The sequence below is a fragment of the Leuciscus leuciscus genome (assembly GCF_965113295.1).
Source record: "Leuciscus leuciscus genome assembly, chromosome: 11".
NCBI classification, from domain to species: domain Eukaryota; kingdom Metazoa; phylum Chordata; class Actinopteri; order Cypriniformes; family Leuciscidae; genus Leuciscus; species Leuciscus leuciscus.
Window position 1 is genome coordinate 20,213,499 of NC_138735.1, and position 17,295 is coordinate 20,230,793.

Here is a 17,295-nt window from a genome sequence, read left to right on the forward strand (position 1 = left end):
GATTTGTGATAACTTTGCGAATTTATTAAAAATAAAAAACTGAAATAATTACATGGCATAAGTAGCCTTTTCTGGAACACTTGAAATGTAGCTCATGTTGAAATGTAGCATTCCAGTTTCACTGGATCATCTGAGATGTTTCTACACTTCAACTGGATTTACTCTTTGGCAATTTCAATTGAATGGACATGATTTGAAAAAGGCACACACAACACACCTGTCAATGAAAGGAGCAAAAACCAAGCCATGAGGTCAAACAAACAGCCTGTAGCGTTGGGGAAGACTACAAAAAAATTCTGCTGCATTAAAAGTTCACAGAAGCATGGTGTCTCCACAATATTTAATGGAAGATGTTTCGAACAACCAGGACTCTTCCTAGAGCTGGCCTCCTGGTCAAACTGAGCAATCGATGGAGACAGGCCTGGGTTACAGTGGTGACCAAGAAGCTGATGGTCACTCTGGTTGAGCTCCATGATGATATAAGATGGGAGAAACTTACAGAATGACAAACATCACTGCAACACCCAAACTCCATCGGTGACAGAACAGAGAAAAAAAAACCTTGGGAGCCAATCGCACACTACTACAACACTTAGATTTGTCCACCTTTTAATGATTCGGTCTGTGTCTATCCTGCAAAAAGAAACTGAAGTGCACGGTTAACCTTCATCTCCCTCTAAAGACATTTTAAACATAACACTAATCTAAAGTTGTTGATTTTGAAAGACTTTTGTGTCACAGTCCCAAACCCTTAACAATCCTGATGGCCATCAATAGTGAAGGATATGCTCTTTCTTTGCACCCAGATGGTGTGGTTATGGCATCTAACACCAGGGGCCAGTTGCATAATCCACTTAGACTAGTATTACAAGTATAAGTCATTGAATTTTTTCTTTAAAACTGTTCATAACTTTTTAAGTCAGTTACATAAAAATGTACATTGGCCTAATCTGATACCGAAAAGTAAGACGAACCATCCCCTGTCCAACTGCTTGTGGGTCATGCTAGATCTTAAGACACTGTCTTAACATAATGGCTAGGTTTATGCCACTGGCCCAAGGTCAAACAGGGCCATGCTAGTCAAACCTCGACCTCTTGGATGTATCCATACTTTTGAGGTAGTTTTCACCTAGAATACTGTGGTTACTGTGTAAAATTGAATATAATGTAAAAATTATTTTAAATGTAAAAGTCCCCTTGACTAGAGTTCAAATATAAACAGTAAAATGTTTCCTTCAGTATCTTTTTTTAACACATGATCTTATTCATTTGTGTATTTTTCCTATTCTTAATGTAATGAATCAACTGGGGAAGTATAATGGTGATATTAAGGGTTAGTTTTTTTTTTTTTTTTTTTTTTACCATATTCACCTGGGGTGTCTTGCCTTAAGAAACATTTTATTTTGTCGACACATTATTTTCTTTTGATTAAAATAATAGGGCGGGACTTGTATTTTCAGGGCACAAAATTACCTAAACGTAATTTCCCGTTTTTCTGTTTCCTGTCGCTTGTTGTCAGTGGTGAAAGTTGACAGCAGCAGCCTCCCAGAACTAGCGTTGCCAAATCCTCCGTTTCGACTAGTTACTGATGTGAGATCGTAAGTGAATTTACAAGGATTAAACGCGTGCTCATATCTATCTACATTACATTAACTGTTATAGTAAATTAGGAATATTTCAAAACAACTATAAAATCTTTTAATTTGGTCCTTATCCTGAGTTAAATTGTTTGCGGCGATTTATTCGCAAAGATCTGGCAACCCTCGGCCACAGCACAGAGGCAAATGCGGACTGCTTAGCTAGTGTGCTAGCAGCATACATGTGGAGGGGATCACATCCCAAACTCTGCCCAAATTCCCCTTTAGACTGCCAAATACCGCCAACTGCCCCTGTATCCCTCACAACAAACGTGTTTTCTTCAACATGAAAGGGTGAGTAAACAGCTAAGAAGAGTCTATTCATTTCAAGTAAAGTTTTCCCCTCTATTCTCTCTTTTTTCCAGTAGGGGGGCAGTGGAGTTGGTCTAATGCTAGCTGCTAGCTCTCTGCGCGCTTAATGTGGAGAAGAAATATTTGCGCCGCATTTTCACACCCAGCCTTTAGTCATTGCCTTACCTTTTTCACCAGTTGTCCGAAAACGCCTTAAAAATCCCTTATATAATCTAGCGTCAGATTTATCAAAATGCCAGTACAATTGGCACGAGTTAAGTCCGTGCCAAACTGGATCGTGTGTCGAATCTAAATCCGAAAATGTTGAGTCAGTCTTCAAGTTGCTATCTTGGTTAGCCAGCCACGCTGAAATATTCCTCTGAAATAAGCTCTCATGGATCCTGAGGCCGTTAGTTTGACATTAAAGCTTGTTGTCATGTTGATTTCTTTCATATATGTGAATATTTTGATGTGAAAATTGAGAGATGTGACACACGTGATGGAGTGAGCTTAGCCACATAGCATATCCTCTTTGAAAATGACAGAACACGTTTAGAGGGTTTTTTAATCACTTAATGAAGGCTGTTACTTTAATTTTGGTGGATGAAATTATTGTAATAAATATATAATGTTGCGCCATGATAGTTTCAGTGAAGTGATGCTTTGATCATATATAAAGAAAATTAGTGACATTGCCTTTTCTAATTCTCTTTAAATACTTTTTATTTTAAGTGTCACATTTATTTTAATTTTTACATGCACATCTTAAATACAGTGGTACCCAACCCTGTTCTTGGAGGGCCTCCAACATTAACTTACACACACACACACACACACACACACACACACACACACACACACACACACACACACACACACACACACACACATCTGACACACCCATTACAGGTCTCTGCTATGGAGCCATTGAGAATCAGGTGTTTGATTAAAAAAAACATCCAAAAATGTGTATTTTTAAGGGAGCCTCCAGGAACAAGGTTGACCATAGCTATAACAGTCCCCGATTATGTTTAGAAGGTGATTTGATATATTTGAATGAACTGTCATTCTTGCTTAGCAACAAAATGGGAGACTTTATCTTCACTCAAGCTTACTATTTGAAACCAGTGCACTTAGATGTGATGTTTGGTAATCACAAGGTTTTGTTTTGTGATAGTATGGTCATCCACCCGTATGAGGTGACAGGAGAAAACATGGACACTAAATATGGGTTACATATTTAGTAACCATGTTTTTCTCCTGTCACCTCATACTGGTTGTTCAAGTGGCAGCGGTAAGCATGTGACCAGCAGCTGTTGTGTTGGTGCTGGGCTTCAGCATGCTGCCTTCCTATAAATACCTGTTTTATACACTGCTGGTTTACAGTGATCATGCATTGACCCAATACATTTTTGGTCAGACTTTAGTTTAGGGTCCAATTCTCACAATTAACTAACTTTTAAAGGAAAAGTTCACTTAAAAATGAAAATTCTGTCATTTACTTACCTTCAAGTTGTTTCAAACCTGTTGGACACAAAAGAAGATATTTTGAAGAATGTCGGTAACCATACAGTTGTTGTACCCCATTGACTTCCATAGTATATATTTTTTCCTACTATGGAAGTCAATGGGGTCCATCAGCTGTCTAGTTACCGACATAATCCAAATATCTTCTTTTGTGTTCAGCAGAAGAAATAAATTCATACAGGTTTAAAACAACTTGAGGGTGAGTAAATGATGACATCATTTAAATTTTTAAGTGAACTATTTCTTTAAATATGACTTTTGCCTCAATAATTACTGCTTGTTAATAGTAAGGTTGTTAAGTTTAGATATTAAGGGATGTAGAATATCGTCATGCAGATTAAGGCATTAATATGTGCTTAATAAGTACTAATGAACAGCTAATATGCATGCTAATAAACAACTAGCTCATAGTGAGCATTGAACCCTGAACTAAAGTGTTGGTTTTTGGTGGGTGCACTGTTTGGATGGCACCAATAAATAAATAAAAAGTAAAAAGAGATGCACTGATACTAAGGATGCTTTCACACTGGCAGTTTAGTTCAAAATGGGGCACGGTTCACATGAAAAATCGGTGACAGCTGGCATGTGGTTGTGCTGGAACTGTGGTGTGATTTGCATGTGAAAGCATTTCGGACTCGGCTGAACACTTGTTATTCTATACTGTTAAAAAAAATAAAAAAATAGGAATAAAAATAAAACGCTAAAAACAAATCAGTCGCTTAAGGCATCAAAACATGATAGAGTATGTAAAAGTGGCTCGGTGGCTCAGTGGGTAACACTGCTGCCTCACATTGAGAAGGTCCCCGGTTCGAACCCCGGCTGAGCCAGGTGTTCTTTCTGTGTGGAGTTTGCATGTTCTCCACGTGTCAGTGTGGGTTTCCTCCGGGTGCTTCAGTTTCCCCCCACACAGTCCAAAGACATGCAGGTTATGGGGATTGGATATGCCAGATTGACCGTAGGACCGTGTGTGAGTGTGTCCCTGGGTTGCATCCAGTGTAAAACCTGTGCCAAATCCAGTGTGTGTGTGTGCGCGGATAATTCCGATGAAGCAGACCTTGCAAATAAGCGGGATTAACACTAGGAAAAAAAATATATTTGTGTTTTAAATTTAAGTGAGCGTTACATGACAGAAAAGAAAATCTAAATGTTCTGTAATAATAGGGACAATTTTATGTGTGTATATATATATATATATATATATATATATATATATATATATATATATATATATATATCTCAACTATTTTCTGCCTTCCTAATAGTAAAGCTATAATACAGATATTTGTAGAGACTGAATGCTCTCCTGACATGAAGAGAGATGGAGTTAGTTTTTTCTGTGGACAGCTAGTTGACCATTCTGCTTTTGTTCTAGTAGCCGGATCGAGTTGGGGGACGTTACACCCCACAACATTAAACAGTTGAAGCGTCTGAACCAAGTGATCTTCCCTGTCAGCTACAATGACAAGTTCTACAAAGATGTTCTTGAAGTAGGAGAGCTCGCCAAGCTAGGTAAGAAACAAAGCTTCTGTGACTTCCTAATGATGCTTTTGTCATTATATGTAAACTACCGTTCTAAAGTTTATATTTTAAGATGTTTTTATAAAATTTTTATTTTTTAAAGTTTCACAAAGATTCTGCTCACCAAGGCTGTAATTATTATAAATTAACTATTTTCTATTTGAATATATTTGAAAATGAAATTTAGTCCTGTGATGTCAAAGCTGAATTTTCAGCATCATACTTCAGCCTGATAAATAAAAAGTTCAAATCAAAAGAATAACATTTATATGGAATAGAAGATTTTTGTAACATTTGTAAATGTCTTTACTGCCACTTTTGATTAATTTAATGTATCCTTGCTGACTAAAATGATTAATTTCTAAAATTGTATTGGCTTAAACTTTTAAACTGTATTGTAAATAGATTCCCGCTAACCATTTGAACCTTCTACAGCGTATTTCAACGACATCGCAGTTGGTGCCGTGTGCTGTAGAGTGGATCACTCTCAGAACCAGAAGCGACTCTACATCATGACACTGGGTTGTCTAGCACCTTACCGCAGACTTGGCATAGGTAAGATTCGTTTTCTGACCGTTTTAAGGTGCTTGTGTGTCCTCAGTTATTTCAAAGGGCATTCAGGAGTCAGATTCCCTGCGATTGAATGCATGGTTGCATAATCAGATTATTGTCTTTGAGCGAATGCCTGACATGAAGACTTGTGTAATTCAATAGAGCAGTGATGTTTGAATTTTGTTATTTGAACATTTTCCAGTTACTGATATGTATCTTGCCATGTTTGTTTGAAGGAACAAAAATGCTGAACCATGTGTTGAACATTTGTGAGAAGGATGGCACTTTTGACAACATTTACCTGTGAGTCTGAAAACGGTCTTGTGCTTTATTTGTTGTGAAACATCCATCTGTGTCTCATTCATATAATGTTTAATGTTGATACTTGAGTAACTATGTAAAGTCTGCTGCAAAATGAATCACTGAATATGTAAAGAGTCTTCTACATGCTAAAGTCACATGGTTTCGGTTTCTCTTTCATGTCTTCACAGTCATGTGCAGATCAGCAATGAGTCTGCAATTGACTTCTACCAGAAATTTGGCTTTGAGATCATTGAGACAAAAAAGAACTATTACAAGAGGATAGAGCCAGCAGATGCCCACGTTCTTCAGAAAAGCCTGCGCAGCCCATGTGCGCCCCCAGCAGGAGAGCTGCAGAAAGCCAACTAGGGGTCGAAGCGCAACACCACATTGGTTTCTTCCCCAAATGGAACTGTAACAGATGCCCCAGGGTTGACACACTCACCACTTTCTTCAGAGGACATTTTAGACAGAAAAAAATCAATGACGTATTTGCTGCATTTATTGTGCAAAAACTTTAGTCCCCCTTCAATTGTTTTTTTTTTCTTTTTTTTTCATCATTTAGAGTTGAAATTACATGGAGGTTTTCAAGCAGAATTCATAAGTGCTCCAAAAAGCTGCTGACTTCTTATTGATCTGACATGGTGAAGGTTGTTTTCAAAGCATACTGTTAGCATTTTTTTTTTTTTTTTTTTTTTTTTTTAAGATAAGGGGACATCGCTTTGCTTGGACAAAACAATAGAACAAAAGAGGTAAAGTCTTTTTAAAATATGACTCGATACGCCCCAGCTGGCAACCTTGGAGGGATTGTTTGAATCGTCTTAGGGGCACTTGGAATCCGCAGAACTCAATCACCCCGCCATCTGAGCCCTCGGACACGCGGCAAGGGGATCTGCAGGTAGCTGAGACCTCCTGTTTCACCATACAGGCAATATGCAATGTTGGAGGGTTGCATGTGATGCAATGTCTCCTTGTGATGTCAGCCGCCTCAGTCTGTGGAAATGGAGCGTAGAGCCCCCTCGAACAAGAGAGTGGTACTGTTTTAGTATGGAGGAGGTTAAGGGGGGTAAACTCCACTTGTTTGTGAATGTTTTGTTTTTCAGCCCATTATTTAATATCCCCATCTTTTTTCTTTCTTTTTTTAATTTGTGGATTGAGTCTGGGCTTTTTCTGGGGTTTACAGTGATGCTGCCTGTGAGATGTTACAGCTTCAGATATGGCTTTTTATAGGCCTTGACGGTTGCATTGTTTATGGTGGATGTGGTTCTCAGATAATTTTTAATCCACCAGGGCTTAAGTTAGAGTTTAGTAGTTGTTGTTGTTGTTTTTATTTGAAAGAAGTTTCATTTCCCCCCCACTCATTACCTGCCTGACTGTTTCTAAATTTAAATCCCAGCTTCTCACTTGTTAACGCAGCAGAAATAAATCCTCCCACAATGCAACAGTTACATTTCAGTGATGTTCACTGACCACCACCTATTTCCCATATACAATGTGGGAGTGTAAAAGTTTAGTTCTGCAAGTTATTGTATAGGACTTACAGAACCAGATCCCAGGAAAAGCCTTGACTCAGTGCATGCCCAGGGAGACATGCCCTCTCCATTGTAGTAAAAGCATGTTTTTTGTTCCTCCTTTCTTTGGAAAATTTTATCTTTTTCTGGAGCTCTATATTGTATGACTTTTAAACCTCTAAATAAAAAAAAATACTATTTGCATTATTTTTCGTTTTTCATTATTTTTGTGGACAACTGGGCATAACATTAATATTAATCGTTATGCAATATACTAGTAAAAAAATATTTTTCAATTTTATTTTTATAAAATAAAGCTTTATTTTATTTTACAAGGTTACAAAGTCCACTATACTGGGGGACAATAACAACAAACATTCACCTCTCCTGCGTTGTGCTTTTTCCGATGACCTCATCAACAATACGCCCCTTCAGCACGGACTCGTGATCTGATTGGATGCTATCTCATTCGTCTTTACTGTGATTGGACAAAACGGAAATCCCGCCTCACTGTTTTGTGACTGGCAGTTTTATGCTAGGTCAGAGATGGAGTAATTTGGTCAGGATCAACAAAGTTTTGACGAGGATATCGTCAGCTCAAAGAATGGACAAGCAATCGGTAGGTCCTTGACAGTTGACAGAACTGCTGACATGTTGTGTTAAACAGATTAGTGATGCAGGTAATAATCGAAAACCATGGTGATGTGTTAGCTGTCGTGTTAGCTCAATGCCAGTTAACCACTCAAGCTATCGTTGTACCTTAAGGGCGTGCAAAAGGAGACACTTAAAAGAGTTGTACCGTAATGTATGTACAGCCAGCTATATTTTCATCAGTCTGTGTTTTATTTTTTCAGTCTATTCAGGCTTTGAGCTCAATACACATTGTTTAGGTTTCAAAGCTAACAAGCTAAGTCTGTTAGCCAAGTGTTAAAGAGCTTCACATGCTCGTGGTGACAGGGCTAGTCAAACGGGATTTCTTGTACTATATTTACATGTATTAAAATTTAGATTTAATAACCAAGCTCAGTTGGCTGAAATCTGTTGTTTATGCCTGTATTGCTAACCTCTGACCTCAGTCAGATTCCTCCTTACTGCTTTGATGACTTGCAAGTAAATACAATGTCCATTTCATTTCATCACCTTTCTACATATGTCAAAACTGTCAGTGAAACTCTGTACATAATATAGTGAACAAGAAGTTCATTGACAATGCCTCGAAATCTTGTAATAGTGTTTGATGTAAAGTTATGTCATAATTTAGTATTAAGAGCATTTATTTTCCCTCTTCTTTACTACAGTTTTTTATGGAGCATATAGGTGCCTGGATCTATGGTCTTCAACATTGAGCTCACACATACTTAGCTGCATGCTTAGTGCTGAAAGGTAATATTGCATTTACCTCGAACCACAGCATATCCCCTTACATATTATACAATGAGTTGCATCCTTTTCAAATAAGATTTTGTTTATGTGTTTTGGTATAACAGGCTGTACAGTGTGCCAGGATGCCGGAGATAGTACAGAATCAAACAAATAACCCAAAACCGCCACGGTACTGATCAATTCCTGCTTAAAGAGTATATTGAATGTCAAAGTAGTTCTGACTGAACCCAATTGTTCTTTCATTAAATTGATCATTTTTGGGCTATGTTTGTTTTATAGTTGACACTTTACAATAAGGTTCTATTTAATGTTTAAAATACTTCGATTTAATTATGCGTATGTATTTGCTAATTAATCAATTGTGTAATACAGTGTGTTTTTATTATTATTAGCTAGGTAGAAGTGTGCTAATGTGGACTGCTATTTCTTATTTACTTGAGTTCAAGTTGTATATCATTTATTCATTTTCTGTGAAATGTTAGGCGGAAGAAAAACAAGGAGATTCATAATGCAGGTGAGAAAGTTTTATGGTAAAAAAGTATGAGTGCGAGTAACTGTTTTCAATCTTTGTTTTTAAAATGTAATAAATATTTGTATAAGTAATATTTTTGTATGCTATGCCTTGTTTCCCTAATACATCAGTGGAAAGACATCGTAAAGAGAAAATCAATGCTGGTATAAATCGGATTGGAGAGCTTTTGCCTTGCTCTCAGGCCTTGAAACAGGTAAACCCATGTAATAAAAGTATAAACTAAGCACAATTTTAAAAGCTGTGTTTTATTATTGTTCTTACAGAGTTCTCTGTCTGTAATATTTTGCTTTTCCTTATAGAGTAAAAATATGATTCTGGGAGAGGCTTTTCGTTACATCACTGATCTAAAGCGACAAAGTGATGAAATGCTGCTTAACGGAGGAGACAAAGTCCAAGGTGAGCCATGATCACAAAATGTAATTGTATAACTTGCGTGAATTTACATATGATGAATTAACATTTTACTTATTCCTTATGGGACATGGTTTTATTAAGACAAGTGTTGAATTAATTTCCTGCCAATGCATTCTTTGTAGGCTTTTCTGCAGTCATTCATTTTGATATCTATGTTAAATATGTCTCTGCAGCAGAGGAGATAAAGCGCTTACGGCACCAGGTGGAGGACCTACGCAAGGAAAGCGCTCATTATATTGAGCTCCTCAAAGCTAATGGCATTAATTTCCTTGATGACCCCACTATACACTGGAAAGGGAAGCAGCGCAGTGCAAAAGTTGCCAAAGTCACTCCGACGCACTTAATGTCAAAGGGAATAATCGTATACTCCAATGGCAACAACTGTCCAACAAGCAAAATCTCCATTCCACAAAATCCAGTTTCTCATCTTGATAAACAACCGGCAAATGCTGTAACAGTCCAACCATCATGTGATATTACATTAGGCACAGGCCAGACTGTTGGTATTATGAATGGAGCACCAGTCAACAAAGTTGTAGTCACTTCTGCATCTTCCCACATACCTGTAGCAACTATTATTCCTGCTGTATCCAAGTCATGTCTTACAGTTGTGGAACAATATTCTCCTCTGGCACCTACTACTCCATTAAACCCTCCTATGAATTATATTACTGTTCAAGGTTTATGTCCCCAATCTGCTGTCAGCACCCCACTCCCTCCACAACTTCAACCAGATAACCCAACCCCCAGTCTCACTTCTGCTACCTGTCCGGCCACGCCTCTCAGACTTCAGCATATGCTTAACCTGTCTTCTCTGCCTCAAGTTGTGATCAGTAACTCAGTGGTTCCTGTTGCTGCAGCCCCCACCATGTTCTCACAGAATTCTGAAATCCAATCTGTTAGCACTATATTACCAGCAAGCTCTACCCTTCTTAGAACCAGTCCAACTAGTAGCACACAGACTACATGGACAACACTACAACTGGCAGGAAATACAGTGCAACCTGTCTCCCAGGCACTCATCACAGATGGTGCCAGCATTTCACATAACCCTCAGCAACTTTCTGTATGTTCAGTGGGGACAAAACACCTTGATGAGCCCACTTCTATCCATTTGCAACCACAGGCTCCTGTTCAACTGCAAGCCCCAACTTCAACTTGCATTCCTGTTCAGCCATCTGGGCCAAGACCTCCTCAGATATATTCAGCGGTTGTGCCGTGCCCTCAGACAGCCATAGCACAACAGTCATCAATTTTATCGGTGCCAAGCATTGTATCCCAAGCTATAGTGGTCCATCAGCCATCTGTTGAAACACAGACAGCACAGTTGACCCATCCACAATCATCTGTTCGAGTGCAACCTGCATTATTACCAAAACCTCAACGCAGCTCTGCTCTAATGACCACCTGCAACCCCAACCGGCAATCTAAAACTCCAGTTCAGCCTGCTCTGCCATGCCAGCCTCATTCTCAACCGACAGTGGTGCCCCAAGCCCAGTCTGCCGTTGTGCCTCAACTGCATCTCAGTGTGGTGCCTCAAGCTCAGCCAATCATAAATCCACCAACTCAGCCTGCCCTTGTGCCTCAACCACAAGCTGCCACACTGCCAGTGTTACAGACGATGCAGTTATTGCAGGTGAATTCTGACGAAACACCAGTTGCTGTGACCTCCTCTCCTCCAAGTAACTCGCATGTTGTTATTCTGCAACAGGGAAGCTCATGCTCAGCACCACAAGTTCTCAGAGAAGATGTCACTAGTCAGACACCCTGCCAGCACATTGTCATTATTCAGACACCTACTATGACTCCTGCACCACAGAGTCATCACACTGCCATTGTGTCAGCTGCAACCCCGACTTTATCCAGTCAAACAACCACTTTGAACCCTACCTGTACAGCTAGCATGCAGCCCTCTGGGACAAAGCAGTTGGTACATATTCTTCCACGTCCCTCAACCCAATTGCAAGCACAAGCACCTCAGACTATCACTGTGAATGGACAAGTATATGTTTTGCAGCCTGCAAATTCACCAGAAAAGGGAGACTCTCAGTCTGGACAAAGTGTAACTCAGATCCTTCAGCCCACCTGTGAGGAACCCACAGCCAATGTTGCTATGAATTGTTTAGGTGCTCTAACTAGTCTTAGTCAGAGCATTTCAAAGGTTTCAAGTCAAAGCAATGTGCAGATATACACCATTACTCCACCTTCACTCAGTACTGTGCAACCTCTTCCAACGTGTGCTTCAGAAGTCAGCACTCCTACTGAAACTTTTCTTTCTTCCTCTGTTCCTGTACCATCAACTGTTGCTGGCAGTGCAGTTAAAATTCTGCCAAAGAAAGGTTGTGGGACCTCTGGAAATCAAACCAGACAAAATTCAGTCAGGAGAACCAGACTGGTTAAACGAAAGGAACCTAAACCTGGGCGAAGTTTGCGTAGACTTGCTGTCAAGAGTAAGAATTTTGTTGCAGATGATACTTGTTCTGAGTTATCAACTGCAACAACGGGTGTTAATTCTGTAAATTCTTCAAATAAAGATACGGTTGGTCATGATGCTAATACGCAGAGTACATCTGCCTCCGATAGTGTTATTTCCACCAGCAGTAGCCCAGCAATCGTTAGTATCAGTTCCTCCAGTGAAAAATCAGCAGACAGTTCTGTCACGGCTTCAGTGAAGGAGTCCATTGTCAAGTCCCCAGTTGCTGGTGGAGAAATTTTAAAGACTAAAGCAAAATCTATAGATGATGTCAGCATGCATAACAATGTAACAGTTAGCAGTGTATGTTCAGTAAGTTCCACTCAGGGTAACGTGGTCGTTTCTACAAATTGTGGCAGGATGAGTAAAGAAATCTTTACTCCAGATATTGGTCCCCGGCTTAACTGTTCAGCGGTTAGTGCTGATCTCTTATCACAGTGTAGCTCTGTGGATACTGTTGTAACTATGTCAGTTGCACCATCAAAAGTTAATGTTAACTCTTCATGCAGTGCGACATTTTGTAGCGAAACTACTGGTCAGAACAAGGCGAGAAGCAGTAATGTTTGCACCAGTAACGAAGGCAGATTAACAGAATCAAGAACCAGTTTTACAGAGAGTTCCACTCTGCTGACCACTGTAACCTCTATCCAAAACAATTCAAAAGTTAAATATGTTAATTCGCACCCAGTACCAAGTCATATATCCACACTAAGTCAACCATTGGGCATCAGTACTAATTCAGTAGAGAGTGGGCCAACAGTTTCCATCATGCCAAGTCAGGCCATTTCACAAACACAAGATAAGTTTGCTAGAAGAGAAGAGTTGACCGACTCTCCTCAAATTCAGGCATCATTTAGTGTACCCTCAACATCAACTCCTGGCTCAAACACCTCTATGTCCACTCAACCTGTTCAGCTTCCAGAAACTTCCAGGATTTCAGACCCTTTCAAGTCCCTAAAACGACCATCCTCAATGAATTTGTCAATGGCAACCAATAACCAAGGGAACGGTACAGACTTCAAGCTGCCTGAATCAAATATGAACACACAACCTGTCAAGGATGGACAGTCTGATGGCACCACAGAAAAGGCTGTGACAGAAGAAGGTGCTTTTGCTCAGAAAGTTCATCCACAACAAGTATGTACATTGGAAAATGATTCTTTTGAGCCTCCACTGGGAACTAATAGACAGACTGATTCACCTCTGGCAGGAGGTTCAGGCGGGAGAGGGTTTTCTGTTGCATCATTGCTTCCAGCAGGCCACAACATCAGTTCCTCTTCAAGTACATTTGGTGCATACACCTTCACTTCTGAGCAGGCAGAATTGTTAGCAATGGCTGCAAGAGCCATATTTGAACAGGACAGTCCAGGCAAGAGAGCTGCTGGATGCAGTGTTGACAACCCAACAAGTACTGGTGCTACAGGGTGGGACCTTCCTAAAATGCAGCCAACTCCTTCTAACAAGGAGATTGTGACTGACCATCTGGTAAAACTGACAAAGCAGGCTGATTTGCCCATGTCAAAACCTTCATCTCAGGTCTCTACTCGAGTTCCTCCAGGTGAGCCTTTAGCCAGTAGCACTGCTGGCATCAGACTTCCTCAGAGCATAGCTTACTCGCAGTCTCAGCCTAGTTCTGTCACTAGCCTTAATGTTAATAACCTCATCAGACCAAGCTCCAACCAACCTTATCCAGGATCGCCCAATCTTGCACAGCAGGTCTCTGCTCCCTCGTCAGGAGTTGCTGCCGTTATGGTGTCTCAGTCTTCCTCACAAGTTCCCCAAACCTGTTCTGGCCCTGCTCAGCCTAATGAATATGCACCTTTAAAGAATGCTCTGATGCGAACCCAAATTGGTGTTGGAATGGTTGAACGTCATCAGAAGGAAATGTCAAAAAGGTCTGCCCGAGATGACCTTGTTCTTCCAAATAAGCGTTCAAAACAGTGCCCAGCAGGGAATGTTGCAAGAGTAGACATCAAGGCTTCAGATCACGTGCAAATGATGATAAATCAGATGCCCTCAAGTACTTCTGCAGTTATGCCAAGGAATCACTCTGATGGTGTTGGGGCTCTGTTTTCTGGTAATACATTCATGAGCACTGTGCTCCGCCCTACAGAAGGACACTGTTCTATTCAGGTGCCAACACATGAACAAACTCAGCCAAGTGTGGTGCACCTGCAGCAAGGACACATACAACATAATGCTCCACAGTCTGGACAGAACTTGGGCGGAAACCCCTACCTCAAACATCAACAACAGCAAGAACAAAGACACCTTTACCAGCTTCAGCATCACCTAACACAAACAGAATCTCAGATCCATGGCATTCATCAGAGGAACCTGCTGCAAGACCAGCATGTGCAAAAAAAGAGAGGAGTGGTACGTGGTGGGCAGACAGGACCAAATATTGGTTTGCAGAAGCAACATCATTTGGAAAAGAGTGGCGTGCAGCATCAGCAACAACAGCCTCCTCAGCAACACCAACAGCAACAGCAGCATCCACAACAATCCCAGCAGCATCAACAACAGCAGCACCATCAACAGCAGCAATCACAGCAACAGCAGCAAAAGGCACAACAGATTCAACAGCAGCAACAATCACACCAACAACAGCAGCAGATGCCACCACAGAACTCACATTCACGTCATCAGCATCTTCAGCAGCAGATTCAGCAGCAGCACTTTGGGGCTAGACAGGACAAAAACTGTGAGGCTCAACAGGCAGGTCAGAGGGCACATCAAAATAATCATTTGGGTCAGCAGGAGCGTCCACCTGGACAGGATCATGGGGCTATGCAAAGGCTAATGGGGTCTCGTTCAATGGAGCAGCAGTTGACCTCTCAGGCTAGTAATTCATCACGTCAGGAGCGACACCGTCTCTCTAGTTACTCAGCAGAGGCTCTGATAGGGAAGTCTCCTGCTACTGGTGAACAACGTATGGGTGTGCACCTGCAAGCACCTCGAAACAATGCACAGGACCAGTCAGAATTACGAGGCTATGTAGACTCGTCACGTAGTAAAGGTAACAATGCTCATAATTCTCAGAGCAGGCTACCACCTGATCATGCTAATACCACGGACACCCAAAGAATACCAGATTGTGGACCTTTCAAGGCTTTGGTTAGTGGGCATCAACTTAGTAACTTTGAAGTGCAAGTGTCTCGAAGTGGTGATATGTCCAGTAAGTCTGTACCTCAAATCCAGAGAGGTCCTCAGCAGCAAACAGGATTCAGAATGGGTACAGGGCCTACAGGGGATGTGCGTTCACGTGGGACATATTCAGGTCCACATCCTGTTGCTCAAGGCGTGCACATTGGAGCAGGACTGACAAGAGAACAAGAGGGATGTCACCAGAGCTTTATGCAAAGTCTTTTGGCACCTCATATTCCTGAACAAAATGTGCACCAAAGGGCAGCCCAGGGCTGTACCCCAGGGAGTATAGAATACAACTGTGTTCCCGGGACCTCTGCTGGAGAACTTCAGGCTAAATCTTCTAGTCCTAATTTGCACCCTGCACAGAAAGCTGCTCCCATACGTCTAGGGGACAACAACAAAGGCCATATTTCTCAGGTCAGTGCAAATTTGCATGGTCCACCTCTGAGAACAGGTCCACCCCATCCCCCAACACCACACAGCAGTTCAGACACAGGACGCACTCAAGGCTCAACCAGGTCACTCTCTGTTAGTCAACGCCCCCATCATATTGGACAGGATCCACAAAGCACAAAGATTCGTCCAGGAGATCGACCCCGGTCAGGGAACTTGAGACCTGGAAATCCCTTTGAATCAGAAAGCTCTTTGCCTCTTCCATCAGGTGGAGGTGTGATACTTGGCCGTACTCAAACAGGAAGTGAAGCTAGACGAAGTAGCATTGTGCGCTTCATGACAGATAGTGCACAGGTCAGCAGTGACAACAGTTTGGTGTCTGATCGCTGTGCTGTGTCTGATCTCACCCAGAACTTTGGCTTTCCTTTCATTGCTGAAGGAGGAATGAACCCACCACCTCCCATTAATGCCAATGCATCATTCATCCCACCGGTCACACAGCCCAGTGCCTCTCGTACCCCAGCCCTCCTTCCTGTTGAACCTCAGAACACTCTGCCTTCATTTTACCCCTCATATTCCCCTGCAGCTCATCCTAGCCTTCCAAGTGATATCCCTTTACAGTATTTCCCTAACCAGATGTTTACAAGTCCAAGCACTGACAAGAGCGGCAGTGCACCCCTGAACAATCGCTTCGGTTCTATTCTTTCTCCCCCTCGACCTGTGGGCTTTGCACAGGCTAGCTTCCCGCTTCTCACAGATATGCCAATGCCAATTACAAACTCTTCAGGCATCACTCCTCATTTATCCAACTTCAACCTGACCTCTTTGTTCCCTGAAATTGCCACAGCAATGCCTCCGGATGGCTCCTCTATGCCAATGTCACCTTTATTGTCTCTTGCCAACACTACTTCCTCAGACTCAAATAAACAATCTAATCGCCCAGCCCACAACATCAGTCATATCCTAGGACATGATGGGACCTCTGCTGTTTAAGATTACAAAAATTAGAAACACTTTTGTGTTTTTCTGAGAATTTTATTGCCCTCACCTTGCCGTAGATTTTGTAGTAGATGACCATGGTGTAAAGGCTTTTACTTCCTCAAAGAAAATTAAAGCGTGGAATGTTCTCAGGTCCCAAGTCAGGATCACTCTGTGAGGAAAGTAAAATATTGCATTATGTCTGTTAGCCTTTAGTAGGTCTCCTTTGCTTGGGTTTTTTGCTGATAGTTTGGTCTGTCATGGTTCTACATGATGTATAACTTGTCTTTATTTTTCTTAAGAACAGCTCCCATTGTTTAATAGAAAAATGAATAATGTGTCTCTAAGTTTTTACACTGTAGCAACAATAATAATGTTACAGCAAAAAAAGTTTATAATTTTGCATTTAATGCTACAGTAGATATATCTGAGCTGTTTTGTAAAATATCAGTTTTTCAAATGTTTATAAATATTTTCCTTCTCCTGAAGAATAAAATTCTTCTCCTGCAGAATATCATTCCAGAAGAATTTTAGCTTATTTATGAAAATGGATGTGTGGTCTGTAGATATTTGTAAAAATGAAAAGCTATTAAAGTTTCTATCTAATCTAAGAAGTTGAAATGTTTTTTTGTTTTT

General features: G+C 40.9%; 2 protein-coding genes across 4 annotated transcripts; both read left to right on the plus strand.

Moving 5' to 3' along the window:
* The first annotated feature begins 1,588 nt into the window (after positions 1-1,588).
* naa50 (N-alpha-acetyltransferase 50, NatE catalytic subunit) lies at positions 1,589-7,543 on the plus strand. 2 transcript variants are annotated; one of them, XM_082184228.1, is made up of 5 exons: positions 1,589-1,931; positions 4,831-4,964; positions 5,409-5,528; positions 5,762-5,828; positions 6,017-7,543. In XM_082184228.1, exons 1-5 carry the CDS (start codon positions 1,924-1,926, stop codon positions 6,192-6,194), a joined length of 507 nt encoding a protein of 168 aa, XP_082040354.1. In that variant the 5' UTR covers positions 1,589-1,923; the 3' UTR covers positions 6,195-7,543. The 2 variants fall into 2 exon arrangements, with proteins under 2 accessions (XP_082040354.1, XP_082040353.1); XM_082184227.1 differs by having other exon boundaries at positions 1,595-1,931; positions 4,828-4,964.
* A 141-nt stretch (positions 7,544-7,684) lies between these two features.
* Positions 7,685-17,273, plus strand: usf3 (upstream transcription factor family member 3). 2 transcript variants are annotated; one of them, XM_082184201.1, is made up of 7 exons: positions 7,685-7,955; positions 8,635-8,719; positions 8,824-8,888; positions 9,202-9,233; positions 9,362-9,444; positions 9,551-9,647; positions 9,839-17,273. In XM_082184201.1, exons 3-7 carry the CDS (start codon positions 8,842-8,844, stop codon positions 16,672-16,674), a joined length of 7,095 nt encoding a protein of 2,364 aa, XP_082040327.1. In that variant the 5' UTR covers positions 7,685-7,955; positions 8,635-8,719; positions 8,824-8,841; the 3' UTR covers positions 16,675-17,273. The 2 variants fall into 2 exon arrangements, with proteins under 2 accessions (XP_082040327.1, XP_082040328.1); XM_082184202.1 differs by lacking the exons at positions 7,685-7,955; positions 8,635-8,719 and having other exon boundaries at positions 8,726-8,888.
* The last annotated feature ends 22 nt before the right edge of the window (positions 17,274-17,295 follow it).